This window comes from Phymastichus coffea, unplaced genomic scaffold (genome assembly GCF_024137745.1).
Source record: "Phymastichus coffea isolate CEN01 unplaced genomic scaffold, Cenicafe_Pcof_1.1 PCOF00028, whole genome shotgun sequence".
Lineage (NCBI taxonomy): Eukaryota > Metazoa > Arthropoda > Insecta > Hymenoptera > Eulophidae > Phymastichus > Phymastichus coffea.
Genome location: NW_026706839.1, coordinates 1,091,087 through 1,118,669, shown reverse-complemented (window position 1 = coordinate 1,118,669; position 27,583 = coordinate 1,091,087). Strand labels below are relative to the sequence as shown.

The window sequence follows — 27,583 nt, the reverse complement described above, 5'->3', positions numbered from 1 at the left end:
CGGTATTCCTTTCTCGTTATACATGGATATCGACGACCGAGACGCCGTTTTTTTTCCATTATCTCAAATGTACTTTGCTTTTGTATTTTTTGGGCCACGATTTTCTTTCGATGCATGTGGCTACGTTATCAGTACTGTTTTTTTTCAAGCTAAACTTAACTCATACGTGTGTCAAACATGCATTGAATACTTATAGTTTTAACAACAAATTAGAATTGTCACAATGAGCTATAAACGGTTACGTACATTATGAACATAAATCGTAAGTTGAACTTTAATTAGCAAGTAGTAAAAGTCATATTGGTCATACTTGACTTCAGAAATTGATTCTGTTAAAATCCACGCTAATTCCTTTAATCAACTTTCACAGTAATTATAAATAAGATGAAGACTAATTCATCTTTCACTTTCATAATAACTAAAATAAAATTTCAAATATCTCTTTCATTGCAGAATTAAAAGAAAACTAAAATGAGATCAGCAGTCTGGTCACCGTTGTTGTTCGCCAGCGTGTCATTAATGTGCGCATCGGCGGACTTCTTGATGGGTGGTCATTTAGACAATAAGAATTCGCCGCTCGTGGAAGATCCATCGGTGTGGTCAAATCCAGCGCATTTGGTTCTCGCGAGGACCGCCGAAGACGATGGCCTGGATCTGATTGCCGAAGAAAGCAGTTCCAGCGTCGCTTCAACGCCTTATCCCGATCAGGAACCAAGGTAATCACCATTCAGTCTTCCTTTTCTTTTTTAATGTAAATTCGGATATTTTTATTAGCTATTGTGAATCTTCAATTGTAGCGTGCTCGTTTCATTCAAAAAGTTACAACGGCAGAAAATTCTGCTATCGCAATCTATTTATTAATTGTTTTATTACACAAAATCCATTTTTAATCGAAACCATGAAATAAATAATTTTACAATTATCAAGGTACAAAGTGCCTTTCGCCTACGCATTCAACGGTGGCAAGCCATTCTCCTTAGAAAAAGATCCAATAACAGGCAAAATCGACCTCGGAAAGACTCCACCCTTAAAAGCTCTAAATCTCACGGAGATCTATCAAGATGAAGAAGAAACACAGCCAGAAAATGACGACACAGCGCGTATCGATCAGCCATACGACAAAGTCACTTATTCGGACAGTAAGCGCGTGGTTTCGACTAATTCGAAGAACGAGAGAGTCGGTCCAAACGAAATCAATCCATACTCTCCGAGTTTCCACGATTTCCTCAATCTTCCGGTGAAGTACACCTCGGAGAAGTACAACAGAGAGAGTTACCCATTGATCTCGAGCTCGTATGCCAATACGAAGGTACAAAGTGGTTCGAACAGTTATAATATTAATAATCATCGGCCGTCGTATCACCAAGAGACTGTCACTGAGGTGAGCTTTAATGAAGTATAAAAATTACGAATCTAATGACATTTATAAACTGTGAATTCGAATGTAACCGTGCTTATTTTTTATTTGTCATTTATTTAGACGTCTGTTAGCACGCAAACTCGTAGGGTTTATTATCCAAAAACCACGTCAACTTCTACTACGACCACAACTACAACAACGTCAAAACCAACAACGACGAGCACCACCACAACAACGACGACTCCAAGGCCAACCGAGAAGAAACTAACTACCATGATAGTAACCAAACCGACAACTACTACGACTACGACCACTACGACCATACCACCACCTTCCATTGCACTCAAAGTCACCACTTGGAAACCGTCTAAGAGTACCACCCAGCAGTACGGGGAATTCGAGGAGATGCTACCGATCGAGAAAATGCAGGGCTCAAAGTATGGGTGAGTACTTGCGTTCGTCGGTTAAAAAAAACGAATTTTATTATTTTCTTAATCTCTGACAGAACTAACTATCCTACCGAAAATAAAGAAGTGAACGGACACAACAACGGCCCACAAAGTTTCACGCAACCGGCAAGTCAACCAAATTACGAGTACAGCGACGGTTACGAGTATTACGACTCGTCTCACGAAGAAATCCCACTGGATCATCATCAACATCCGCACGTCGTACAAAACGTCGATTTCGAGATATCTCCATCGACTCTCATGACAACAACTACCACGACGAGCACCACTACAACTACAACTCCACCAGCAGCAGCATCACCTGCTACGACAACTACAATAAGTCCGTCCACGCCAACCGTACACTTGACAACCAATAAGCCGGCTCAACAAACGCCAGTGACGTCGTTGCCGTTAGACAGTCCCGCTCACGTGCCACCCGTGCATGAAAACTTCGTTGAGAGTCATCGACCCGTCGAGTTTTTCAACAGTAACAATAATAACGTCGGACACGGAAGCGTCCATTTCCCTGGTAGCGTGTACGGTGGCAGACCTGGAAGTGTGATTAGCGTCTTGCCCGAGAGTACGAGCAACGTGATTGTGCCTCACGATCAAGATACCGTGTCGTTCGTACTTGGCAACCGGCAAAATGTCGAGGGGAGTTATTACAGCCATGGCGCTGCGACGGAGGAGCATCCTTTGGCGCCGAATTCCAATAAGAATACTTTCAGACCGATGGCGGACTCGGTAAGCGTACACAGTCGTGAACGTGTCATTGGCTTGTTCTTTCAGGCATATTTATTTGCGATGAAATTGCTTCACAGGGCTCGAACGCACAAGTCCCGCAAACAGCGCTCGACCAAACCATGTCTGTAGCCATGTCGTCGGTTGCCGTGGTCGACAATTCTCAACAACAACCACAGCCGCCGTACAACCCGACCAAGTGGTACACAGAGCAACAAAACGGCAACTTTGCCAGCCAGCATCCGAGCGACAGCGAGTCGCAGAATACCAAAGCACAGTCGGGTTTCGCTTTCCCGCCGGCGAACGATGCCACTCAGAAGGACGAAGCACCTACGAGTACTGGCTTCGTTACTTTCCCCGAGGCTCCTCAAGACAAGCCGGACGAGCAAAGCCAAGTACAGAATGTACGACCGGTGGAGGAGCATGTCATCGTTATTAACCAAGCCGATGGATCGATCAAGGAGATCACCCCGACCGGACCGACCAATCTCGGCGGAAATTCCAATGGATCGGCTGGTACGAAGGTCGGCAACCCCAATCTTCCGCAATTATCGGAAAGATTGACTCCGCCAGCTAAAAATCAACCATCAAGGTAAGCAAGTCAATTGAGCGTCAAGTGTGCAATGAACGTAAACGTTATTTTGATTGGCAGACCACCACCGGCAGGAATAAGTCCACGACCACCTTATTACTTCCACTACCAGCATGCAAACAATAGACCGAACTCTGGCAGTCCTCCGTCACGTCCGCAGAGGATACCGCTACCTCCAAGACAGAAGCCCGAATATCCGCCGGTAGGCTTTAAAAGAAGACCGCCTCCACATGATCAGAAATTACCAAATATTCTGCCACAGTTCAGACCTAATGCCAAGACTTCTCATGGACATCGCGGCACTGACAAAATTGGTAAGTGTCAGCCAGATTGATTACGACGATTCGATGTGAAATTTCACCTCTTGAATATGAAAGATCGAGCGACCGCGGAGATTCATCGCGCTTTCTACAAAAGTAAAAGCCTCGCGACAATGATCAAGTGGGATATCGGCGCATTATGGCATTATCCTCGCGACGCGACACGCTATTCAAAATGACGCTGTAGTTTCTTTCTCAATCTCAACAAACAAGTACAATTCACTCCATAATTCATATATTCTTATATATCTCATAAAAAAGACCACGTGAGAAATTAATCGTCGATAGAGAAATTCATTGAACTTTGCTCTAATCGAAAGTTTAGCTTCGGATAAACAGAATATACAATAAAAGATAAAAATCAAAAAATTATAGCGATAAAATAGTACAGTCATTTCGACTTTGTTTGGTTACGTAATAATATTAGATTTTTTTTAATTCACTAATTACGACTGAGAACGTCTATCGAAGTATGTTTTTAAATCGCGAAGAATATGATTATAGAAAACTATAATGTTTTAAGAACATATAATACTGTTATATGATACTGTTATGATAAAACTTAAAACTTCATATTGAGAACATTTAATCATCAACGTAACTGCATATTTATTCACCAATAGACAATATCATTGGCTATATCTCACATATTATCAAGTCATGGGAATACTGAAAGAACATTGAATTTTTGAGTTTTTAATTTCACCAATAAAAGTTTTCATCTATATTTGTGCATTAAAATGAATTCATAAAAAAGACATAAAAGATGAGTGCGCAAAGAGCGCTATACACATCACTAGTGTACGTAAGCGAAAGAGAATGTGCAGCCATTATTATAGCTGTCTCGCACGAATGTGGCACGACTGCCTACTTCTTCGGCAGCGTCGCCGTGAGAACTTATACGCTCGCTAAAATTTGTCGCAAAACTATGTCAGCTCGAAAGTTCTTTTTTTCAAGCTGTTGCGGCGAATACTGTTTAATCTCAATCATCATTACGTCTGACGCCGAGAGTCGAAGTAGAATAGGCTTTGCGAAGAATGATAAAGCGCACGTTTGATCACGCGAGCGAATCTGTGGGAATCGGGTCTTGAGTTGAACCTTTCAATTTCAGCTCAAAGTATTTTGTTGTCAATTTTTACATTACTCTTAGCATGAATTCATATGAATGGTTGATTTCTCGAAGGTCTTTCGTGAGAATATTCTTGACCTTTGTATTTGGCAAAAAAAAATTCCGCATACATATATTTCACATGCAAACAAGTACCAGCTTAATTAGAGATATCGTCTCTATCGTATCTGAATGTTGGTTTGCAAAAAATTATTAATCAAACGTATTTACAGGTACCTTGCCAGCCCCCCAGTCGTATCCAAATCGGCCTCGTCCAACCGGACCACAATCTCCTCCACCGCACATTCACCCCTCACGAAAACCTCAACCACATCCAATCTCAGCACCTCCAACTCACTTGCAACGTCTAAGTCCACCACCTCCGCCATCCCCAAATCAACAGCCACCTCATCATCATCACCATCATAATCAAATTCTACGCAAAAAGGAAGAAGCGATCCAACAACTTCCACCAAGTCCAGAACAACACAAGCGCTTTCGACCGCCAGTTCCAGCAAACGCCAACCCCGGTCGACCTGTCGTGCAAAAGCTTCGCATGGAAGACGAAATAGCCGACCGTTTCTCAGCCGAACCTCCACAAGTGCCGCCCAGACCAATTATTTTTCCAAATAACAGAGCTGACAGTCAGATGCCGAAGGTCGCAACGCTGCAAATGATCCAACAGAGGGGAGGCATCGACGAGGAAATTATCAAGTCGAACTTGCCGCCACTGTTCAAGATTAATCGGTCAGACGAGACAAGTGACGACGAGGCGAACATCGAAGAAAGCTCCACCTCGGTAAGTCATCGCTCAACTAAGCATTGAAAGATATATCTTTATTTATTGCGGTAAACGGTACGTTAAATCGAGCGTGTTTGATCACAAATATCCAGCAATTGTACATTATAAATACTTCGCAAAGATGAGAACATTGGACAAAATCATTATTTTTTTATCTAACTATTTGTTTGCGTATGTCAATTATGATCATTCGCATGGTACCTTTGCGGTAGCAAAGAAAATGCAAGCACCGAATTAATAAGCAATTTCGATAATAATCAACAGAATAGCGACGCAGAACGTCGCAAGGACAGCGACGAATCGAATGCAGCGGGAACGTCCGAGTCTGGTCCCGTTTACGTGGTTTACCCGGTGAACAGTGCCGTCAACATTGGCAGCCAAGAGGATACGGTCGAGCGCGACGAATCCGTAGTAATTGGTACTCGAGGACCTCACCGTCCATTGCCACCCGACACGCTGCCTCAGGACGACGAAGAGGAGCACAAGGATGGCGATGATAAGGGATACTTCTTTGGCGCGAGACCGCAATTCAATCAGGTCAATGGTGAATTTCCGCAGGTACATTTTACGTTCGCTGCTAAACGGACAATTGTTTGTCTCTCAAATTGACGCTAATTCATTTTGCTTCTTAGAATTTTCCACCCACGGGCATTGACTCACCGATGCTGGTACGCGAAAAACCTCTGCTTGTGCCGAGTGACGAAGCCGACGAGGAGCCCGAAGAAGAACCTAACGTAATCTCCTACCTTCAAGATTTCCTACCCTACCCCGCAAAGAAACAATCTCAACAACAGCAGCAGCCCTCGGCAACAATTTCAGCGACGTTACCACGTCTCCCCGTCGTATCGTCGTCGAGCCCCATCGCCTTCGTTTATACGCCTACCACACCTGTTGCGATCAGTCGTCACGACTTCGACAGTCATGAGGATGAAAAACCAGTGCTCCTGCCGTCGCAACAACCAAGCAGCTCATCCTCGTCGGCACCGTCGCCGCAAAACTTCATGGCACCATTCGTCGCTAGTGTATCGGCTGAGATGCCCGCGAAGAATGGCTGGAGCGTCGTAGTCTCGACTAATAACGGCACCGAACAACGCACAAACCACAAGGAAGATACTAAAAAGGAGTCAACGGATGAATCGATCGAGAACGAAACGCAAACCGAGAGGAATGATGATAATTTCGATCCCGACAATTTCAAACCAGTTTTGTTCGGCGGATTCAAACCTATCTACGAATTCCCAGTAGATGAAGATCAAGAACACATGCCCATGGTTGGTAGGGGAGTCGTATCAAAGTCTGATTCGGAGACGCTTAACGTCAACGCTGAGTCTGGTAGGAAATTGTCCAAGTGAAAATTGCTACGTTCCACATTCAATCGGTAGTATTCAATTTTTTTACTTTTTGCGAGACGACGAGAGAGACGTTCCCTTGGGCATTTGAGAGATAATCGACTAGTAGGATCAGCGCAGCGATATAAAAAATCTTACGTGTATATATATATATATATATATATATATATATATATATATATATATATATCTTATCGAGTTGGATAATCGATTATATCACGTATTGATAATTTAACTCTGCGCGAATAAAAAAATGCTAAAGGGAACGACAACGAGACAACTGTGTGTTGAAAATAATTTTTAAAAAATACACATGCATCTCTTTGATACTGTCGAGCTATTCGTGCGACGCACAAACTTATATCGACGAAAGACTTCTTCATTTTATGGGAAGTTCATCTTTGCAATTGCACTCGAGATGACTAATGGTGCCAATTGTACTGTTATATGCCAAACTATAATTTTGTACTGTTTTTGCTACGATGTTATTACTCCTTTTAGTTTTTATTGCACTCTGACTCATTATTTATATACATACATGTCGTGCATCTGCAATTTTTGTATGTATAGCACATACCATTTTCATGATTCATGTATGTTTTGACATAGAGAGTAAGATGGTGACTATGTAAACTCCTTAGTTGATAAAAACGAAATAACTGTATTTTATATTTATATTATACATTTAAGGAATAACTTGCTTCGTTTTCTTTTCTAATCACGTCGTTCGTCACTTTCCTCTTTTCCCATTCTTCCTTGAGTTTCAAACGTTCGGCAGATTTTCGCGCTCGTCTCACGCTACGCAGCTCTTCGCGGTAATTGAAATACTGGTCCCGGAAATTTGCTTCACCTATTTTACACGAAGGATCATCAGGCTGTTGAGAAATATTGATTAATGTTCTTTTCATTATATTTTAACTGAATGTATTGTAATAGAGAAGCAAAAAGTACCTTTGCTTCTTTGACTTTTTCGTACGTCAGTAGTCGTCTGCTTGTGTAAGTACTTAAAATTTGTTCAGAATCAGCTACAAGCTTTAGACAAGGATGGATAGGCAATTGATCTTCGGAGTATTGTTTTCTTAAATGAAAAATAAGATTTTAAGAATAAATAAGTAAAATAAGTTTTTAAAAAAAAGTTTGAAAAAACACCTGAATACTGGAAACCAAAAGACCAGCCTCCCAGTCAACTTTAAATGTTTTACAGAAAAATTCAACAAGTCTATAAATAATTGCCATAACTCATACACAACTTTGGACGGAATGTGCGTTTCAATTTGATGTTCCTCTATAGATGGATTTGTTTTGGCCGTGCCTATCCGTTCTACGGCTTCACGAATACCGTAAGGAGCTGTAAAATTTTAATCATAAAATCCCACCGTTAGATTATTCTTTTTCGATAAACTTACGATCAGTAATAATAGCATCTAATTTTATATCTGGTCTCCACATTTCTCGTGAAAAATCTGATACAATAACGTCTACAAAGCGAGATCCTACTCCATATTGTTTCATATTAGCAGCTATGCTTTCATCTTCTTCTCTTTTCTAAAAGTATTCGTTGATTATTAATCAATTTTCAGACAAATTATTTTTATATAAAGTAAAATAAAAATGACTTACTTTTTGTGAGATTCGACTAGGCCTTGTACGAGCATGAAGCATTAAATAATCTATATCAGTACCTAAAGTATAAGCACCAAACATTGAAGCTGGAATCAATAATGAACCAGTACCAACAAATGGATCTAAAATAATATCTCCAGCTTTAGCTTGTGCTTGATTTGCCATTAATATAGATAATTGTGGGTCCATAGAAGTATTGCCTATAAATTTTCTAGATTTTAAGGAAAGCTTTTGAATCTTATCTCTCTGACCATCAGCAATCTATAAAATAACAATATTCTAAATTAAGATACATATCAGTCTGAATTATTACAAATGGATGTAAAAATCAAATACCTACCCATCTACCAAAAAACAAATCTTCAGGATTTTCTGGATTACTATTTGGTTCTTGGCCATAATATTCTATATAAAATAAAGTTGTATCTGGATTCTTTAAATTTACTGAGCCTTTCAAAGGCAAATAATTAAAAGTCTGAAATATATGTCCAATCATTATTACAGCTAAAGGCAAAAAAGATACTTAGATGAAAATTGTATTTGTTACCTCAATCTTTTCTACTTTTTCTCTTTGAGTAAAATGCTTGCAAAATGTTTCCACAACAACTTTAAATGCAGTATTTAGGTAAGGTTCCATTAAATCTTGAGGATAAGATTTTAAATTTGCATGAAGACCATCCACAATCTTTGAATGTGCCCATAGTTCAATGCAGTGGCGAAGTAAAACTGACCTACTAGCTATTGTGCGAGCTACATCTTCGGACGGTAATTCAACTATCCAGAATGGCTGGTGAAATTGAAATAATTTATTGATAAAACAATCAATAATTTTGATGGAAAAATCGATACGACAATGCTATTTTAACTCACATGTTCTGTTGCTTTGATAACACGCCCTAAGGTTATGTCGAACATGCTGAATATCGAATCCATTTCCTATAGATTAATAAATGAATTGTTATATGAATATGTATTTATATTAGAGAAACATATACGAATTTGTTTACTAACTGGTATGCGAAATTCTACGTGTTCGTGAGCGAACCATAGTAAATATTTCTTCCATTGCGAACTCATGGCTCATGATGTTTATTATCCCTCATTCAAAACACAAAACTAAACATAACCTAGTTAATAGTAGAACATGTGTCTTACATTTTTGGTCACTACTTATTCATAAAATCACATGATCAATAACTGAACATAATTTTAGAATTCTCATTCACAAAATTACAATTGTCAAATAGTTTGGTATGAAATATACTTTTCAAACATTTTTCTGTTGCGTGTCGGATTTTTAATAACGATAAATCTTTCACAACGATATTAGTCGTTTGCAAAAAAATGTTAATATATATTTAATTTATATATAAAAGCTTTAAATCAGCTATTATTAAGTAAAATAAATATAGTTTCTTAATATGTGACGAAATTATGAATAATACAGTGGGATTTTGAAATAAAATGATTTTATTGAATAGATAGTATAAATTCCACGGCTTATAAGACAGATTAACGCTTCCTGCGAAGTGACAGGGCGTTTCTGCGTAACCAAGCTGCATGGCGTGATCCTCCAGTGGTCTGTGAGAATCTGTGTCCTTTGCCGAGGCCACGAGAACTCCTGCCAGCCGAGGTCTTGCCGCGAAGTTCACGGTGTTTGTGAACAGCATTGCAAACCCAATTAACCTTGGGATCATTTCGAATTGCCTATAAAAAAACAAATAAGAATATAAGAACCAATAAGTTGGGAAACTTTTTATTTAGAAAAGATTAAATGTGGCAATTACCTTGTGTGCTGGGTCAACAAGAATTACTTCATAGTATTTGTATGAGGAATCTTGAGCTACCCAGTAGCTGTTCAATACTCTGAGTCCACCGCAACGTCTTCCCACACGTTCCTAAAAAACAGAAAATAATGTTTCTTTTAATAAACTGATAATTATGTTAAGGTCAGAGAATTTATAATTTTTTGAGCTTCAGACATCCAAGGAAGAAAATAAATCATCTTATTCATGAGTAAAAATGGTTATCATCATTCAAAATTGTTGCTAAAGTTATAAACAAATTGAAAAATTGAAAGAAACTCACTTCAGCAACAGATTGCAGTTTTCTGGTAGGCTTCAGCTGATTGACACCATGGCTCTTTGGTTTGCCATAAGTAGCACCCTTGGGAACAGGTCGTTTACGACCACCACGACGAACACGGATTCTGAATATGACGAATCCTGTTTTAAAACATATCATTTATGAATTTTCAAGAAGACTACATTTACATCCCTTTTACAATTTATAATGGATCATCAGAAATACATAATCCCCACATATAAGGTGAGAGTGGTGCATGTACAATTCATCATTTTAAATAAAAAATAGGAATTTCTCTTATAAACATCAAGGCTAATGAATAATAATTTGAGAAATAAGTTTGCCTAAACTTGAAAACAATTTCATTCTACTGTAAGTTATTATTATAACACTAGATAATTATAGCTCTTTAGTATTAAAGACATTACCTTGCTTAGCTTTGTATCCCAAACGGCGTGCTTTGTCAGGACGAGATGGTCTGGGTGCTCTGTGTAACTTAGTCAACTGGCGATATTGCCAGCATCTGATACGCAGCAAGAAACGGAGCACATCGCTCTGCTTCTTGCGGTAAAGCTCTTGCATATATTTGTATGCACCCATTCCGAATTTCTGTAAATAAAATCAACTTCAATTATGTTATTCACTTGGAATGAAGTCCCAATGCAGTACACAAGACGTTATCTATAAAATCACCGGGACGATATAAAACTGCTAATGAGTTTTATCGATTTACTACACTTAAAAATGTAGATATTAAAGAATCTTGATTATTATATTGTTTAATTATAACAGTATATCGTTAATAAAACTGCTGCATATAAAAGAAAATAAGCATAATCAGCCGAACTTAATCTATTTTTTCTTACTTAAGCAATTCGAACTAATTACAAACAAAAATAATTTTAACCTTTATTGTGATCTTAAAAACAGTTAAATATCAATCTTATGTTAATAATCGTGATGATAAAACAAACGTGAAAATTATGAAATTGATATGTAGGTTAAGTTATTGAACAGTATGTTGGAAATAAAAAATTAATATAAAAACCTTGCGAATACAATAAATATAAAGAAGTTTGCATTGTTGACGAATCCACTTTTGATTATTGCAAGGTACAAACAACAAAAAGTGCGAGTACTGACTGATGTTTAATGATTATAACAATTTCATTGCTCACCTTGCGTGCCCAGTAAAAGAAAGAACACAGACCGCTTGGGATAATGTGTAGGTTATGTGAGCGCGAACAACAGTGATAGAGTAGAGTAGACGTGAGTCGAAAAGTGGCAGTGACTGCGAATCTGTAATCGGTAATATTAAAAAAAAAAACTTACGAATTTTTCAGACTATGGATATACATGCATACATGTCCAGTATTTGGTTTTTTAGCTTTAGTAATTAAATTCAGATATTTAATATTTCAAATTCCTATATTAAACTATAACATTCATTAATTTCCATAAACTTCGTACCGCAGTACCGCAAGTTTTTCGCTTCTGAAATTAATCTGTAAGAGTTAAATTAATTACTTGATTTTACATTACTTCCTTAATAAGTGTTTTTTAAAAAGAAAATTTGTATAATATAATATGTTTAAATAGCATATGAATATACATAAATATATACAAAATTTCTATACAAGAATATATGGGTAGTGTAATTTTTATAGCAATTTTGATGGGCTCAAAGAAGCCAGAGGTCACGGATTTTTTTCATATTTTGCATAATTATCGTACATATTGAAAGAAAGTTTTTTTTAATTTTCATCTCGAAATATTAATTATATCAAAAGTTATTAACTATTAAGGAAAAATGATAACATTTTTTCAAAAGGCTTAAAGATATCGAAGTTAAAATATGAGTAAATTTTAAACTTTCTAAATAATTGCAATAAAAAATATAATTAAAAATATTAATTTGTTTTTTCAAAAGTTATTAACTTGTATTTTAAATAATTGCAAATAACTCAAAAGGTAGTCTTTTTAAATTCCTGCTTCGACGAATTCCTGAGGATTTTTTTTATAAAAATCAGTTATAAAATTCAAATGCCTGACATATCGAAACTTGTGGCACTATAATTAAAAGAAAGACGCCTTGGCACGTACAGTAGGACATTTGATCTAAAAATTATATAATACTTTTAATTTTTAGTAATATCATTAATGCAAAAGAAATATAGTCTGAAATTTTTTTTGTAAAAAATTTGGTTTGCCACAATTCTAGATTTATTGACTTTAATTGATAATAGATGTAATACTTTGATCAATGTTTATAGGTGGCTTCAATATCAGAAAGGGCAACGATTGCCGTATATTTAAAAAAATATATATCAAAATCAATTGCAAATTTCGACAACTGTGCAAAATCTGAAAAATGAGTCCATGGGCCAAATCTGTAAAAATCTGTGCAATACTAGTACAAAATTTGTAAACATTTTTTCCGATAAAATGTGTACAAAACCTGTATGTAACATCAGCAAATATTGATAAACAAGAAAATTTCAGAAATAATAAATGAAATTATTTCTAATTTTAATTCTAATTGAATTTGTACATATGTGTGCAAGGGAGTCTATATATATATATATATATATATCTATATATATGTACAACATATTTGTAATGTGCGCTCACTGCTACTTTATACAGGTTGGTGTGACAAGGTAAATTTTCATATATAGAATGAATGACTGTTGCGGACGATATTGTAGAAGTTCCCGCTCAAAAGTGAGTATTATTGTTTATTATTTAAATATGCATTAATATGAATGAAATGCATACTTTTAAACTTGCATTTTATTTCAGTTAAATTTGAGTTGGTAGGATACATATAGTTTCATAAATATTCGTTATTTTCCTTGAAAAATCACTCGCACACTTCCATCGTAATTATGTTTCTGTACATATACACTTAAGTTATTTGCTAAATCAGCAAAAATGTTTATCTTTTTAAGTGATCGATGTTGTAATTTTTACGTGCTCAAGTTGACACGACACGACTTTTTTCTTTACTTTATTAAAAAGTATGAAACTTGCTTTCTTACTAAAATTTATATTATAATTAACATTTTTGTGTTCATTTCAGATATTATCACTGCAGTAACAGGTACAAACAAAATAAGGACAATGGATATTGATAGTGTTAGTGTAACTTGTATAACAATTGTAGAATGGATAAATTCTCAAGGTACAACCACAAAAAAAGTTACTTATCGATCTGCTACATCAAGACTTGTGAGAGATAGTATTCGTCAAGTTTTGATTGAAATAAAACCTGAAAAATCAGCTGGTGCTACAATTAAATTACACCTACATGACTACATAGTGTTTAATAGATTTATGGCTGAAGGCAAGGCTTCAATAAAATTCAAAGCAGAAAATTGTACTGTGTTTTTCTCTAATGCACCTGCTTCTCAACTTATGAATTTTTTGAAGACAATGTTTATAAAGTTGTCGAATAAAGACAATAATAAGCCTTTTAAGAATCCTTTACGTGAAAAAATAATGAGTAACAAAGGAAATTGTGTTGAAGATATCAGTCCTGCAACAACTGCAGAAGTTCTTAGAGCTAAACAGAAAGTTGCAGTATCACGTGCTACTGTTACTACTCCTTCACCTACAAACATTCGTAAAAGAAAGCTTGATAATGACACTGGTAATACTTCAATTACTCCAAAAATTCCAAGAGCAAAAAAATTATTCACTCATCATGCAACTGGAGAAATAACACCAGAACAACAAAACGTTTTAGATTATGTATTGAAAGGATACAGCATATTTTTTACTGGTAGTGCTGGCACTGGAAAGTCTTACCTTTTGAAAAAAATTATTTCTGCTTTGCCTCCAGATGTAACAATGGCCACAGCAAGTACTGGAGTAGCTGCTTGTCATATAGGAGGTATAACGTTGCATCAGTTTGCAGGTATTGGTTTAGGAACTGGAACGATGGAGAGATGTAAGCAAATGGTATCAAAGTCTGCAGCTGGTACAATATGGAGAAAAATCAAACATTTGATTATTGATGAGATCTCAATGGTAGATGGAGACTTTTTTGACAAAATAGAGGCCATTGCTAGATTTATAAGGAATAGTGACAAACCATTTGGTGGGATTCAACTAATATTGTGTGGAGATTTCTTCCAACTACCACCTGTTGCTAAGAAAGATGAAAAAGTAAAATTTTGCTTTCAGAGTGATACTTGGTCAAAATGTATTAATATGAACTTTGAACTTAAAACTGTTTATAGGCAAAAGGATTTAAAGTTTGTTAACATTCTCAATAAATTAAGAATAGGACAAGCAACAGATGAAATTACAGAAATATTAAGAAACACAGCAAAACAGAAGATTGAAAGTGAAGGTATTCTGGCAACTAGATTGTGTTCCCATGTAAATGAAGCTAATGAAATTAATGAATCTCAGTTGGAAAAGCTACCTGGAGCTTTAAAAGTATACAATGCTCAAGATTCAGATCAATCCATGACAAAGTCATTAGATCAACAGTTACCTGTACCTGGTAAACTTGTACTCAAAGTAGGAGCACAAGTGATGTTACTAAAAAATCTAAACATTAATGCTGGACTTGTAAATGGAGCCAGAGGTGTTGTAATTAAATTTGAAGAAGATTTGCCAGTTATTCATTTTCGAACTGCAGGTAATTACAAAGCCAAGATGGAAAAGTGGAGTATTAAAACGGCTCAAGGAGCAATTATTTATAGGAAACAATTGCCTCTGAAGCTTGCTTGGGCTTTTTCTATTCACAAAAGTCAAGGTCTAACGTTGGATTGTGTTGAAATGAGCCTTGCTAGGGTATTTGATGCTGGACAAGCTTATGTAGCATTATCTAGAGCTCAAAGCTTACAAACTCTTAGAGTTTTAGACTTTGATTCTAATCAAGTTTGGGCTAACAAGCACGTTTTAGACTTCTACAAGCGTTTTAGAAGACAGTTAGAGCAAATGGAAATAATTCCTTTAGGAAAGAAACCGAAGTTTGGAAGACTTTTATAAAAATTATTACAGCAAATGGTATATATATTTGAACAAAATAACGAACCATTAATAATTTTAGTAGAGTATTTTATAACGAAAAAATAAAATTTATTAGTCAATTGAATTTTAATAGAAAAACAAGTAACATAAATAATTTTATTTATACAACCTGTCTTGTGTTAAAGTTATCTGTTGAGAGATATTCATTGATTCAACAAAAAACGTGCATTATTAGCTTATAAAATCGTACGATCACCTAATAGCTATGAAAGAAGTCTAATAAATTTTATCTTTTTAACAAGATATGAATTCTGTATGGAAAACATTTATATTTTTAACATTACATAAAAAATTGTTGGAAGAAGTTTATATAAGTGTAGATACGAAATATTTTAATATAGTTTTCTGTACTCTGAATCATATTTTACTTGAACTATAACGACCGATAAAGTAAATGATGTTAAATAAAATTGTGTCAATGAAAATCTATGGAAAATATATAATAATTTATTTTCAAAATACTAATAAATAAATATAGTAATATAAATAAGCAATAAACAACATAATCAATAATCCTCCACTCTTATTTCAACTGGTGGTATATAACGCCATGTGTGACCAGCATTAGCCAATTCCGAATAAGCTGCTGTCGAATCGACCGATGATTCGCGACTGCTGCACTGAATATCAATTTTGTACTGCCCAGCAGTAAGAAAAACTACGCGACACTCGTGATAGGCACGTCCGGATTCTTGTAACTAAAAAATATAACATTATTTCTTACGATAAATAAAAAACATTTTACTTTTGCTGCTGATTAATTTAACTTACTGTTGGAAGCATAACTTTATTAGCTCCTGCAATTGAAACTCTAGTATCTAATCTGTAATTATTAACACCATTATGATGGTCTTGGTACAAATTGATAGACAACATTAAATTTCTCAAAGGATTTTCTAAAGCATTTGAAACGGCAACACCAACGTTAACACATTCTCCTAAATTACACGTGACTTCATCCTGAGCTTTGAAAAGTGTGTCGTTTATTGTGACCTCTAGAAATTTATAATAATTTTAGTTAATCATTTTTATGACATATTAACAAATTAACACTTGCGTTTAAGCTTACCCCATTGTAACGGGCTCATCCTTACTAAATCTAACATATCCTGCGTCAAAGTTATACCTGACAAGGTAGCCTTTCCTTTGGATTCAGTACCTAACAGGCGCCACTTTAGTTCAGCTAGTGATGCTATATGATCTGCACAAATTTTTTGTAAGTCATCATTGTTCCCTGGTCCATTAGTCTAAAAGTAAAAGAATTATCATTTTTATACACATACAATTATGAAAATTATTGACTATAGTTGAATTTGAGTACTATTATTACCAATTTATTCAAAGGGCAGCGATCAACCGGAATAGGAATTCTACAAGACTCTCGACCCTCCATATAAATGCATTTACTTTGCGTATAGTGTAATTCCATTTCGTGATTTGTCATATTTGTTACGTCTAATACTAAATAAAATTGCGTAGGTCTGAAACAAAGCATTCTGACATTATAAAGGGACTTACCAATTAAATTTACTATTTCGATCAACAAAAACTCACGTTTCCGCCGGTAAGACATCCCAACTAGTAATCTGAACACTAGGCAACATCTCTATCGTGATAAACACTGACGAGACTCTACAGTATCCAGCAGTCAAGCCAGCACTACCAGAGTATTTAATTTTCAATTGACCTTCGACGATATTAGATGCATGCAATGGCATCGCAAGTTTGGACAATCGCGCACTACTCATGGAATTCGACGAGTTTGAACTCGTACCTGAACGAAAAGATGATGTTAACTCGGTATGTCTTTTGGTGTAGTGCGACGGGGAACTTAGTCGTGATGGTAGAGAGCTTGGACCTGAGTGCGACATCAAGCTGTTTGGTTGACTGAGGTATGTGCTTGAAATTTCTGTGGTACACATGCAGTTTCAATGTGAGAGAATAATACACTACTTTTTTCAAACTTCAAATAAGGTAAAGTTAAATACCATGTTGCGAGTGTGGTACAACAAAATCTATAGCAGCGTACATGTACAAAGTAATACAGGCACTAGCTTGAGGTTGCAAGGGTAACTGAGCTTGCAAATTCTCATCGCTCCATGTGAATACTTTGGCTTCTGTGAGATTGTCTAATGTTGATTGCACTGAAATTTCTACCATCTCGATAGGTACTTGGCTGACGTTTGTTATTGTTATAGTACATTCAGCACTATAAGGAATTATTATAATCATACATACTTTACAAGTCTAAAAATGTAAAAAAAAAGACAGAACTTACTTTTCTCCTCCGTACAGAGAAATGCTGGCACTAGTTACGATGTTCTCTCCCGAACTAAAACTTGTTGTTCTCGGAAGACTCGTCTCCACGTTTATTCTTGGTAACGCAGGTACAACTTCAACAGTGTAAGAAGGATGAGGCATATTTTCCATATGTCTTAACCTGCAGTTAGATTTTACTCCGAGTGTATGTGTACTAAATCCCAAAATTTCTAGATCACCAACTTCCCTCGGTGTGCCAGCTAATGTAACAGCAATGGTACTCGATTCTGCAGGTAGTGTAATACTTTCGGGTATAGACTCGAAAACAACTCCATTGGTCAATAGCCTCATGTTTGAGACGTGAAGCTCGAAAGGCAACGGGTTTATCAGTTGCATTGATACTTCGCATATATCACCATCTACCCACAAGTAGTCAACTTTACTTTTGGATGGATTTTTACGCTCTAAAGAGCCGAAATTTATCGGTGTAAATAGAAATGGACCATGGTCTTCCTTTACACGCTTAATTTTTTGAGGTTGCAAATGTGGTTGCAAATTTTTTAGGGTGAACGACTTCGTTCGAGGAATATTTGTTAAATTGGCTGGAGGAATTACTGTACCGGAATCAAGTACCTAAAAAACGCAAATGATATTATTTAATTTTAAAATATAAGAATAGAAGACAAGAATTTTAAAAAACTTACGAGAGGAACAGGTGCACCTTCACTTTGCTGAGATACAGCTTGCAGTTGAAATGCTGCATCTTTTCTTTCAGTTGGAGTGAGATAGTTGTACATTGTCTGTAGAAGAAAGGTAAGATGTCTCGTTGCTAACGATGGATTACCCATACGATTAGCCGCTGTTACTAACTCGTTTAATAAATGAATTTGAATGGATGGCCAGCCTTTTCTGTTTTCTACAAGTAAAATTCACGTTAAAGAAATATATTCTTTAAAATTGAGATAAAAGTTTTTAGTTTGATCACCAAGTGTCATTTCCACTGGATCTAAAGATAACTTGAATCCAGCTGTAGCTTGTAAAAGCAAGTTGTAACATTGCTGCCAGTCGGGATTTGGATTGTACTGTGAAACATACCTCGAAGCAGCGTATCTTAAGCAGAAAGAAGATTTCCGCGAATAGCCAAATGAGGCGTATAATTCGGACAATGTAGTAAAGCGATCAATCTGATAATATTATATTAACTCGTTAGGAAACGATCGTATTATTTGACAAATTTATTAATGATTATAGTTTACCTTTTCTTGCTCATTCATAGTCATATTATTAAACAATGCGTTGTTTAGAAATGAAGCTGCTTGCAATGTTAAATTCTGTTCAATAGAAATTCTAGTAGCTTTAAAGCTTGCCTCAGTCTCAATAATACCAGCGTTTTGATATTTACTGTAGTGTACAATTGCTTCGCGGTATTTTTTGCATATTTCTTCTGGCGGTAAAATGTATGGCATTGTAGCTTTTACGGCTTCAATTGTCGGCGGTGCTGGTAAAACAGTAGGTGCTTGCGAGCCTCGCCTTATAAATGTCACAGTTATTAATTATAAGTTTGAATTAATAGAAATTCATAATTATTACCTTTGTTTTCCTGGACTACCTTCTTGTAGAGACGAATTTCTTTGTAGAGGTAGACTTCTGCACATGTTTGGGTATAAAATTAAAGCAGAGACAGCACAAAGTCCTTCATAAGCTGCTCCAAGCCATAGCCAATCGTTGACTGCTTGTAATGTTGCTGCTGCACTATTATAATAATTCAGAGCATCACCAAGCAGACCAGCTTGAAAACACAAATCTCCTAGATGTTTTGTTGCTCTGCCAACACATCTTTTACGATTATTTCTTGATTCTAAATCTAAGCCTATGAAATCTTTCTTTTCAAATGGTGCTTGTAGTAAAGCAACTTTCTCAATCTTTTCTCTGGAACGCTCTAATCTCTTTGACTCCAAAATATAGAAAAGTGAATGAAAACATTGCATCATTTGAGATTCTAAATCTGGACATGACTCATCACTATAAAAAATTCCCACTGTTTTAAAGTTATGGGGTGTAGTGAAAGATTGTGGAGGTTCATTCACGTTTTCTGATGCTACTGGTCCCAATAAAATGGCTCTTGAATCATACAATGTTTGAGTGTACTTAACTTTGAGGGTTTCATGTAGTCTACAAAGTTCATTCAATTCAGTCTGATTATCATATTTTCCAAATGTTATGAGTCCTGAAAAATCAAAATTATTACAATAACTAATTTGAGAAGTGGAAGTTGACAGAAAAAAATTAATGTTCATACCTATTAATCTTCTATGAGTCTGAAAATCTCCCCAATCATTATTTTCTACAGGATGATCTTTAACAAACCTAGCAAGTATCTCACGAGTGTTATTTGTCGAATCAACCACAGAGAATCTGCTTCCACATTTGATAATTCTTTCACACACTCGAGTCACAGTCTTCTGCTTGATTTGCGTGCCTATTGGTTTAAGTAATATTAATATCGTTGCGTGATCATGAGCCGTTTGCTCATAATCTGGATGAGACATTTTATTGTCGGGCACTGGACTCGACAATATGACACTTAGTGCTGAGCGCATTTATTTTTTCCTTCACACCATCCGTTTGAAATTCCATCTATTTCTGTAAGCATATTGTCAATAGCTTTAATTTCATAAATTAGAGATAATAGTGTAAATGCTCAGTAGCAATGATAACAATGATAACAGTTATGAAGAAGGTTACGTTGCAATAATTATTTTTTTTTTGCATTTTTCTTTGCACCAACTACATATGAAATCAAACTCACGATATATAACCTCCCAATTAGTACAAAATTTATTCCTTTTACTTACATGACTAATTGTTTTCTCCGTAAATTCCGTAATAAAAAAATCAGTATTAAACTCAGCTGACGAGCAGTAAACAAAAGTTGACAGCCATTTTGAGAAAAATAGTTGTACTATACGCACTCATACATATATATTTTGCAGACGCGCGTAACAGATATGTTTTCAAAAATTTAACTGTAATTTTATCCCAACACTTTCCACACACACTCGTAAACTGCTCTTGGCACACAATCAATTATTCACATCTTACGCTATAAATCCGTGAGAAATGTGAAACGGTACGCGTGCATTGTATGCTCATGCACCGCTTTGGCGTAATATAAAATCACCGCCCGAGAGAGGTAGGAATCACAAACATTCAGGCAAGTGCCAAGGCCTGCACTTATAAAATTTCCTTTACCTTCGAGCGCTCAGTCTCGCGACGACAACTGTGCTGTGAAGAGATCACGCGAGATTAAATCGTTGTACTCTATAATGTTTGTTTTTGTAATATGTAACTTGAGCAACGTATTTTTATCTCGTAAAGTGTACGGTACATGAATTTCGTATGTGTTATTAATGTTTACATCGAATTAGTGTTTTATATCGTCACAACGATGGGTGATGATGAATTGTCTTACAACGTATTTTACTTATTACTGAGAGTGAGTTCACTTTTAATATAGTTTTCGGGGCTGTGACTTTACGAAATATATGTTTTTTGGAGCAGCTTTATTTTTGTTTTACAAGTTGCCTTTTATATTTAGAAAATTTGTAAATCAGTCAATTACTCTAATTTTTAAACGAATTGTTCGTGCTACATGCTATTCGCGTGAGCAGTCTCTTTTCATTCATCATTACGCAGTTATTTTGTAGTCGTTGCAACAAGTTTGATATTTTTACTTCGCTGCTATGCGGGTTAATCATTAAGTGTTGAATTTCTTGTAATTTTGTAATTTCAGTACCATTATATGTATTTTATTACGTTGATTCCAGAATAAGTATAGAAAAAAATACGACCATGCATTGACTAAATGTTGGACTATTTGCGTGCCGATTGGGGATTCGCTCAGGGATATTTCTATCACGGAAAAATTTGTCGGTAAGCAAACTTTTCGTAAAATCAAATCATGAAAAGTAAATCATTCCGTAAGAAAATGATGAAGCATATATATTATAGATATTTTTATTCTTGAAATTTGACGTACATATACGGTGTTACATTTCTCTACCTCTCACCTTACGCTGATAAAGCTCTTATCTATATCGTATAACATAAGATAACAGTAGTGTCTAAAAATGACAGACATTTATTGTAATGAATTCTTTCTAGATGATCACATCCTGAGACCGCTTCCAGGTTCGAATACGCAATTTTTATCAACCGATGAGAAAGAATCACACCTGTACCAAATTAGAAACGGCGCTTTGAAATTAATTAGCGATGATCAATCGAGCGACGATTACGAAGTCAAATTAACATCGATTGAGAAGGGATACAATAAGGAATTTCAGCCATATAATATTGTGATCATTGATAAACCTATTCATAAAAAGTACCGAGTGTTTTCGAAAAAGTCCCGATCGGGTGAATTGCGCCTGGATACTTCAATCACGACTTACAAACAGTGTGTTTTAATTCATCTATTGTTTTTATTTTATTAGATCAGTTGCCATTCTTAATTTTCTAGGGCTGTCGATTTTTTAAAAGATTTAAGGAACGACAAATTCGACCTTCTCCACAATTTGGAATCTGATATCAAGAAGATGGAAGCGTTGAAACTCACAGATGTCAAGGATATTCAAACCATTTTACAAAAATTAATACGCGACTACTGGGCGAGCACGATGCGAAGACAAAGTTTAGACATTCAACGCGACGCTCGCTTTCAAAAATTGTTGAGTTTGTCGTTAGAAATATTCGTGATGCATCAGTTACATGACAGTGTATATCCTGTACTTATCAGTTTGTTGGAACCGGGCGATTTGCTCGTGAAAAATAAAATCGACCAGTTGATCGACGTCAGTGTTTCACCAGACCAATTGGGAGTTAAAGAATCATTAGTTGTATCATTACCGTCTGCGATGGTTGAACTTGGTAATAAATGTATTTTTTATTGATCGATAAAAACAATGCATTAATATGCGAATAGTAAATTCAACGACTAAAGATTTTATTTTCTTTTTTGTTATCAGCGGCTTTGGATACCCGTGAAGGACCTTGGGAAAAGCTGATGTGTTTGAAAGAAACTTTGGATTTCATTGTCGCTGAAATCAAAGGTGCTGTGGCTGATGTAAAATCGAGAAATGAATCGTTGAACGACAACGACGCCGATTTAGAAACTTGTGTGTTAGAAACTACCGATTTGATTTCGTTACTTCTTTACATCATTGTTAAGTGTCGATCGCAAAGACTTCGCACAGACTTGTACTACATTGAAAACTTTATTTGGTCTATATCACCTAACGACAGTTTTTCATATACTATCGTGACGTTCAAAGCTGCTCTGCAATTACTCGAAAATATCGATATAAATGATCTGCCAGAAAGGAATGACAAAGTGAAGACAGAGCTAAAGATGGGCGATTTATTACAAATTGTTGAGAAAGACGAACCAAAGATACCGCTAGATAGACAAATGTATTGTTTGGTTAAGATGTTGGAAGAATGTACTACTCAGAATTAACTAGACAAGAGTTTGCATGTATGTTTTGGATAATTCAATTTTGTTGAAAAGTATGACTGTCATTTGTTTTATAAATCAAACCATTAGTTGTATTTTTAGTAATGATATGTGAATATTTTACTAATTTATTATAGTGCTTAAGAGCTTTAAATAAACACAATTTTTTTACCAAAAGTTATAAACCTTGTATTTTTAAGTAAAAAATAGATATTATAAAATTTCTTTTTCTTTGTCATCATAAAAAAGACCTTATCATTAAATGTATATTAAAATTTTTTTTTTTAATTACTTTTTACACGTGCGCGAAATCTTGAAGAAAAGTATCTCTTATCTCTATTATAACAAAATATTCTTCCAGGACTATCAGTCTTTCGTTTAAATTCTAATACGTCACTGATGAGTGTCCATTATAAGATTACCATCTTTATCTTTCAAACGAACTCGACCATTAGCGTATCGCGTTTCTTGAATTCCATCAACGTAAACAAGTTTTACGGTACCATCGGGATACTCTCGCCTCTGTAAAACAAGACGAAATAAAAATTAACAAAATTATGATTAAATTATGCAAAAACAAAATAGTTACTTTATGGTCCTTGGTGTGGATTTCTCTTTGTCCATTAGGTAAAGTAAGTATTTTTTCTCCGTCACTTGAAGTTTCTGCAATAGTTCCATCTCGCAATATCCACTTTTCTGATCCATCCGCTTGAACTATTCTAACAGATTCGTCGGGAAACGTTACTTCAATCGTACCATCTTTACTTCTCCGTTCCACTTGTCCACTGTAAATAAAAAAAATAATAATTTTTATTGAAAACAATATTAGTTTGATAAAGCCAAATACTTACTCAGGAAATTCTAAAATTTCTAAACCATCTGGCATAGTCGTGTGCCATGTCCTTGTAGAAGCATAAAAATATTTAACTCTACCGTTTTTATCAGTCTCTCGAACATCGCCATTGTAATAAATCATTTTTGTAAGACACTTGTTAGGAAAAATTTTCTTAACGTTGCCATTAGGGTACCAATATTCAACACGACCATCAGAATGATGGACTTCTCTGATACCTTGTTTATTACAAATTGGTTTTGGATTTCCAACATGGTTTCCATGATCGTTGTAGTTTTCCGACTCTTGCTGTTCTTTTTCAGGAGATTTTGAATTTTTCCTTTTGGGTGATGTTCTTATTTCGTTAACTTGCACTTCCTTATAATTATGTTCTTCTTTGTCCGAATGATCAACTGAATCTTGTACTTTATTTTGCTTTTGTTGGTTGAGTAAATTTTTCCTTTCTACATAATTTTCACTAAGGCAACCAGTCGCTTCTCTCAATAAACTTTCGTACAAATTTCGCGTTCTTGCAATACTCTCAGCAGATTTCAAAGTTTTAACTTTTTCACTTTTGTTATTTTTTGACTGGAATTCATCCAATTCCACTGGTTCTAGATCCAAGTCATCGTACGCAACATTGGCAGGTTCAGTAGCTTTTACAATTTCTTCATTACAGTCGTCCTCGTTTTTAAATGGAGATATCTTTTTACGATCGGCTAAGAATTTGTTAATTTGATGAATGGCTCGCGTATTCGTTGTCGGTTTTTTAGATTTAACATTTTTTTTCTGTTGCTGCTTTTCTAGCTCCTGCTTCAACTTCGAATTTTCCGTTTGTAAAACTCTCATTTGACTTCGTTGCCGCGCATTCGATGCTGACCATTTACTCTCTTTTTGACTTAACTCTTCTTTCAGTTCTTCAATTTGTTCACGTAGCTTTTCAATTTCCTGTCTCTCCTGTTTACTTTTTTGCGCTTTATCCCAAGCATCTTTCATTCTACTTTCTAATGCAGTCTTTTCTCGATTCAACCTCTTCTTCTCTTCCTGGAGATGATTTTCCGTTCTTTTCTTCTCTATCTCGAGAGTTTTCTCTTTCTCCTCGTAGCTTCTTTGCAAGCTTAAGCGCTCTTCTTGCAATTTTGTTCGTTCTTCTTGAAGTTTTTGTCTTTGAAAAGTCAGAGCAGCGCTTTCTTTTCTAAAAATTTCGATTTCCCGTTCTAATTCTTGAAGACGTGTTTTCAGAAGTTCTGATTTAAATATCGAGTGATTCGCATTATTTTCATCTATGACAATTCCATTTTCTTCTTGTATTGTCTCATCTTTCAATTCGTTTTCATCTTCAACATTCTCATTGTCATTGTCTCCTTCACCATTCTTGAAATCTTCAGTAGCATCTTCATCAGTATCATATTGACTACTTTGAACACATCTAGGAGTTTCCAATATATTATTATTATTCTGCAATTTCTTTTTTAATTCAGATAAGATAAGGTTTTCAATATCTGATGAATCAGTATTTACTGAAAAATCTGACCATGCTCCTTTTTCGCTTACATAGTTTACATTAACTTGAGAATCACTTGCAATGCTAGAAGTATCTGTCATTGTTTTATATTCGTTATATTCTGCAAATCTGACATGGAGGCTTACATTGTTTTCATTCTAAAAGGTTTAAATTTTAAATTAAGTTTCAATTAAGTTATGAAAGTATTGTTTAGATAAAGATAAAAATATTGTAGTATACTCACTTCATCCATTCCTTTATTTGAAATATCATCTTCATATTTTTCATCTATGTCAGTTCCATAAGGAAGAATAACATCAGAAGCAGTGTTTTTATTATTCAATGTTGAAATGGGTACTTCATCCCATGGAATATCAGGAGTTTTATGTTTGATGCTTTTTTGTGATTGTGGAACGTGATAGTTTAATTTCGTTGCTTTTACAAGCTCATCCAATGTTTCATCTCCTATATCAGAAAGGGAAATTTTATTTTTAGAGGCACTATGCAAAAGAGCTTTATGCTTCAATGGTGTAGATTGTTGCATGAAAGCTATTATTGTACTTGAGGTTGAACAGAAACTTGAATTTTCAGCTTTGTCCTCTAATAATTCAAATATTCTAACTTCTTCCATTTCTTTCTTACTCTTTACTTCTAAATCAGATGTGTTAGAGTCAGAGACATTAACTAATAGCTTTTTTTTCTCTGTGGGACTAGGGAGAAATCCAATAGATTTATTACGAGATTTCTTTTTTGGTGGAGGAATATTTTTGAGAGTTAATTTTTGTTGTGCGACAGAAGCATTAGTGACAAGAGGTTTTCTTGGAACATCAGTTTTTTTTGACCTAGGCAAAGAATTACACCTTCCTAAATTTGTTTTTTTGGGCTGCCTTATATTGTTATTTCTTGTTTCACAAGAAAAAGATGCACTTCTTCCTCTTGTAGTCCTAGATATCTTATTAGGATTTGCATTAGGCATATATCTAACAAGTCCTTCACCTTTCTTAAGAAATGGTCTTTTCACAATAGGTTTATTTTTACTTTCAGTGACAACCTCTGTAGAATCTTTCAATTTTTCTTCTAATAATGTAATAAAATCTTTCTTTGGAGATGGAACTGGCATCTCATCTATTGGAGCACTTTGCCTTTGCAACTTATCTAAGAAATATGGTTGTGAACTATCTAAAATAGAAAGTTCTGAACTGTAATCATTTTGATTATATGAATTATTGTGCTGTATATTTTGTTTTACATCACTTTTAGTAGTTTTCCCAACAAGTTGTAACTTTGGTACATTCAAAATTAAACCATTACTATTGTTGTTTTCATTACTAAGGGGATTAAATTGTGAAAAGCTGTGACTTGATTTAGGTGTTTTGAACTCATCCTCGTCCGGTATCTCAAGATCTATCAAATTTCCATTTACTTTTTGTTCTTCAATTATTTCTTTCAATGAATCACTGTTCAAACTCATTTCATCAACTGACAAACTCAATGCCTCATACAGTCGATTCTGTTCATTAGTAAGCAGTTCACGTTGCTCCTGCTGCTTTTTTATCAATTCTTGCTGTTGTTGTAATTGCCACCTTCTAAGCTCCTGAAGCTGTTCAACTATTGAGGCTTCTACAGCCATTTCAATTTTTCAAATAACACTCTAGTGAAACAAAAGAAAATCTCGTTAGAATTATAGAACATCTAAGACAAGATACACGGTACAAAGATTCCAAACAAAGAGCAATAAAAACAATCATAGACTGAATGAGACTCATAATTTTTAAATTTATTTGAACCATTCGTACATCATACCTGTGTAATTGTGATCCATCGACCGTTAGTCGTTAGAACATATGTATCAGAAAAATCGAGCCGTTATTGTTTTCAAATTTACAAATAAAAACTCGTATCGTATCAAGCAGACACCGCCAACTGGCGCTAAAATTTATATCACGAATAACCCAACGATTAAAGACTGACTTCGCTTCGAAATTTCAGATATAG

The 27,583-nt window shown here is 35.3% G+C and overlaps 7 protein-coding genes across 9 annotated transcripts; 3 read left to right on the top strand and 4 right to left on the bottom strand.

The window, feature by feature from the left end:
• The first annotated feature begins 471 nt into the window (after positions 1 to 471).
• Positions 472 to 6,765, top strand: LOC131662782 (mucin-2-like). The gene is made up of 9 exons (XM_058932696.1): positions 472 to 716; positions 928 to 1,381; positions 1,481 to 1,803; positions 1,866 to 2,556; positions 2,634 to 3,145; positions 3,206 to 3,459; positions 4,807 to 5,372; positions 5,640 to 5,933; positions 6,008 to 6,765. The coding sequence occupies exons 1-9, from the start codon at positions 472 to 474 to the stop codon at positions 6,725 to 6,727; spliced, it is 4,059 nt and encodes a 1,352-aa protein (XP_058788679.1). The 3' UTR covers positions 6,728 to 6,765.
• A 636-nt stretch (positions 6,766 to 7,401) lies between these two features.
• On the bottom strand, positions 7,402 to 9,441 carry LOC131662844 (tRNA (guanine(10)-N2)-methyltransferase homolog). The gene is made up of 9 exons (XM_058932805.1): positions 9,359 to 9,441; positions 9,218 to 9,283; positions 8,895 to 9,134; positions 8,688 to 8,822; positions 8,345 to 8,608; positions 8,131 to 8,269; positions 7,874 to 8,072; positions 7,676 to 7,802; positions 7,402 to 7,599 (listed from the first exon to the last, which is right to left on the bottom strand). Exons 1-9 carry the CDS (start codon positions 9,422 to 9,424, stop codon positions 7,402 to 7,404), a joined length of 1,434 nt encoding a protein of 477 aa, XP_058788788.1. The 5' UTR covers positions 9,425 to 9,441.
• Positions 9,442 to 9,799: 358 nt separating this feature from the next.
• On the bottom strand, positions 9,800 to 11,708 carry LOC131675786 (large ribosomal subunit protein eL15). Its single transcript, XM_058954930.1, has 5 exons — positions 11,611 to 11,708; positions 10,861 to 11,041; positions 10,436 to 10,572; positions 10,135 to 10,245; positions 9,800 to 10,054 (listed from the first exon to the last, which is right to left on the bottom strand). The coding sequence occupies exons 2-5, from the start codon at positions 11,030 to 11,032 to the stop codon at positions 9,860 to 9,862; spliced, it is 615 nt and encodes a 204-aa protein (XP_058810913.1). The 5' UTR covers positions 11,033 to 11,041; positions 11,611 to 11,708; the 3' UTR covers positions 9,800 to 9,859.
• Positions 11,709 to 13,078: 1,370 nt separating this feature from the next.
• On the top strand, positions 13,079 to 15,905 carry LOC131662808 (ATP-dependent DNA helicase PIF1). Its single transcript, XM_058932751.1, has 2 exons — positions 13,079 to 13,156; positions 13,515 to 15,905. Exon 2 carries the CDS (start codon positions 13,556 to 13,558, stop codon positions 15,434 to 15,436), a length of 1,881 nt encoding a protein of 626 aa, XP_058788734.1. The 5' UTR covers positions 13,079 to 13,156; positions 13,515 to 13,555; the 3' UTR covers positions 15,437 to 15,905.
• A 23-nt stretch (positions 15,906 to 15,928) lies between these two features.
• Positions 15,929 to 20,764, bottom strand: LOC131675646 (protein brunelleschi). 3 transcript variants are annotated; one of them, XM_058954684.1, is made up of 13 exons: positions 20,593 to 20,764; positions 20,037 to 20,380; positions 19,328 to 19,964; positions 18,994 to 19,267; positions 18,723 to 18,921; positions 18,442 to 18,653; positions 17,757 to 18,370; positions 17,467 to 17,687; positions 17,033 to 17,387; positions 16,800 to 16,959; positions 16,548 to 16,725; positions 16,250 to 16,473; positions 15,929 to 16,176 (listed from the first exon to the last, which is right to left on the bottom strand). In XM_058954684.1, the coding sequence occupies exons 2-13, from the start codon at positions 20,335 to 20,337 to the stop codon at positions 15,985 to 15,987; spliced, it is 3,567 nt and encodes a 1,188-aa protein (XP_058810667.1). In that variant the 5' UTR covers positions 20,338 to 20,380; positions 20,593 to 20,764; the 3' UTR covers positions 15,929 to 15,984. The 3 variants fall into 3 exon arrangements, with proteins under 3 accessions (XP_058810667.1, XP_058810666.1, XP_058810668.1); XM_058954683.1 differs by having other exon boundaries at positions 16,809 to 16,959; XM_058954685.1 differs by having other exon boundaries at positions 16,809 to 16,959; positions 17,033 to 17,252.
• Positions 20,765 to 20,993: 229 nt separating this feature from the next.
• Positions 20,994 to 23,421, top strand: LOC131662933 (ankyrin repeat domain-containing protein 27-like). The gene is made up of 5 exons (XM_058932941.1): positions 20,994 to 21,233; positions 21,565 to 21,670; positions 21,902 to 22,196; positions 22,260 to 22,666; positions 22,765 to 23,421. The coding sequence occupies exons 1-5, from the start codon at positions 21,126 to 21,128 to the stop codon at positions 23,253 to 23,255; spliced, it is 1,407 nt and encodes a 468-aa protein (XP_058788924.1). The 5' UTR covers positions 20,994 to 21,125; the 3' UTR covers positions 23,256 to 23,421.
• A 218-nt stretch (positions 23,422 to 23,639) lies between these two features.
• Positions 23,640 to 27,540, bottom strand: LOC131662931 (centromere protein J). The gene is made up of 5 exons (XM_058932938.1): positions 27,392 to 27,540; positions 25,833 to 27,239; positions 24,104 to 25,746; positions 23,842 to 24,037; positions 23,640 to 23,774 (listed from the first exon to the last, which is right to left on the bottom strand). Exons 2-5 carry the CDS (start codon positions 27,216 to 27,218, stop codon positions 23,646 to 23,648), a joined length of 3,354 nt encoding a protein of 1,117 aa, XP_058788921.1. The 5' UTR covers positions 27,219 to 27,239; positions 27,392 to 27,540; the 3' UTR covers positions 23,640 to 23,645.
• Positions 27,541 to 27,583: the final 43 nt, after the last annotated feature.

What these genes read in the sequence shown, in the direction of transcription:
- LOC131662782 (XM_058932696.1), top strand. Translation starts at nt 472, where the DNA reads ATGAGATCAGCAGTCTGGTCACCGTTGTTGTTCGCCAGCGTGTCATTA. An exon ending in TATCCCGATCAGGAACCAAG is followed by an intron (nt 717 to 927) that starts GTAATCACCATT and finishes ACAATTATCAAG; the next exon opens with GTACAAAGTGCCTTTCGCCT. An exon ending in TCAGACCGATGGCGGACTCG is followed by an intron (nt 2,557 to 2,633) that starts GTAAGCGTACAC and finishes ATTGCTTCACAG; the next exon opens with GGCTCGAACGCACAAGTCCC.
- LOC131662844 (XM_058932805.1), bottom strand. Translation starts at nt 9,424, where the DNA reads ATGAGTTCGCAATGGAAGAAATATTTACTATGGTTCGCTCACGAACAC. An exon ending in TTATCAAAGCAACAGAACAT is followed by an intron (nt 9,135 to 9,217) that starts GTGAGTTAAAAT and finishes CAATTTCACCAG; the next exon opens with CCATTCTGGATAGTTGAATT. An exon ending in AGATGCTATTATTACTGATC is followed by an intron (nt 8,073 to 8,130) that starts GTAAGTTTATCG and finishes AAAATTTTACAG; the next exon opens with CTCCTTACGGTATTCGTGAA.
- LOC131675786 (XM_058954930.1), bottom strand. Translation starts at nt 11,032, where the DNA reads ATGGGTGCATACAAATATATGCAAGAGCTTTACCGCAAGAAGCAGAGC. An exon ending in GGGATACAAAGCTAAGCAAG is followed by an intron (nt 10,573 to 10,860) that starts GTAATGTCTTTA and finishes GTTTTAAAACAG; the next exon opens with GATTCGTCATATTCAGAATC. An exon ending in AACTGCAATCTGTTGCTGAA is followed by an intron (nt 10,246 to 10,435) that starts GTGAGTTTCTTT and finishes TCTGTTTTTTAG; the next exon opens with GAACGTGTGGGAAGACGTTG.
- LOC131662808 (XM_058932751.1), top strand. Translation starts at nt 13,556, where the DNA reads ATGGATATTGATAGTGTTAGTGTAACTTGTATAACAATTGTAGAATGG.
- LOC131675646 (XM_058954684.1), bottom strand. Translation starts at nt 20,337, where the DNA reads ATGCGCTCAGCACTAAGTGTCATATTGTCGAGTCCAGTGCCCGACAAT. An exon ending in AAGGTGCACCTGTTCCTCTC is followed by an intron (nt 18,371 to 18,441) that starts GTAAGTTTTTTA and finishes TGCGTTTTTTAG; the next exon opens with GTACTTGATTCCGGTACAGT. An exon ending in TGAATAAATTGGTAATAATA is followed by an intron (nt 16,726 to 16,799) that starts GTACTCAAATTC and finishes TTTTACTTTTAG; the next exon opens with ACTAATGGACCAGGGAACAA.
- LOC131662933 (XM_058932941.1), top strand. Translation starts at nt 21,126, where the DNA reads ATGAATTTCGTATGTGTTATTAATGTTTACATCGAATTAGTGTTTTAT. An exon ending in TATCACGGAAAAATTTGTCG is followed by an intron (nt 21,671 to 21,901) that starts GTAAGCAAACTT and finishes AATTCTTTCTAG; the next exon opens with ATGATCACATCCTGAGACCG. An exon ending in TCAATCACGACTTACAAACA is followed by an intron (nt 22,197 to 22,259) that starts GTGTGTTTTAAT and finishes TTAATTTTCTAG; the next exon opens with GGCTGTCGATTTTTTAAAAG.
- LOC131662931 (XM_058932938.1), bottom strand. Translation starts at nt 27,218, where the DNA reads ATGGCTGTAGAAGCCTCAATAGTTGAACAGCTTCAGGAGCTTAGAAGG. An exon ending in CAAATAAAGGAATGGATGAA is followed by an intron (nt 25,747 to 25,832) that starts GTGAGTATACTA and finishes TAAACCTTTTAG; the next exon opens with AATGAAAACAATGTAAGCCT. An exon ending in TCCACACCAAGGACCATAAA is followed by an intron (nt 23,775 to 23,841) that starts GTAACTATTTTG and finishes CTTGTTTTACAG; the next exon opens with AGGCGAGAGTATCCCGATGG.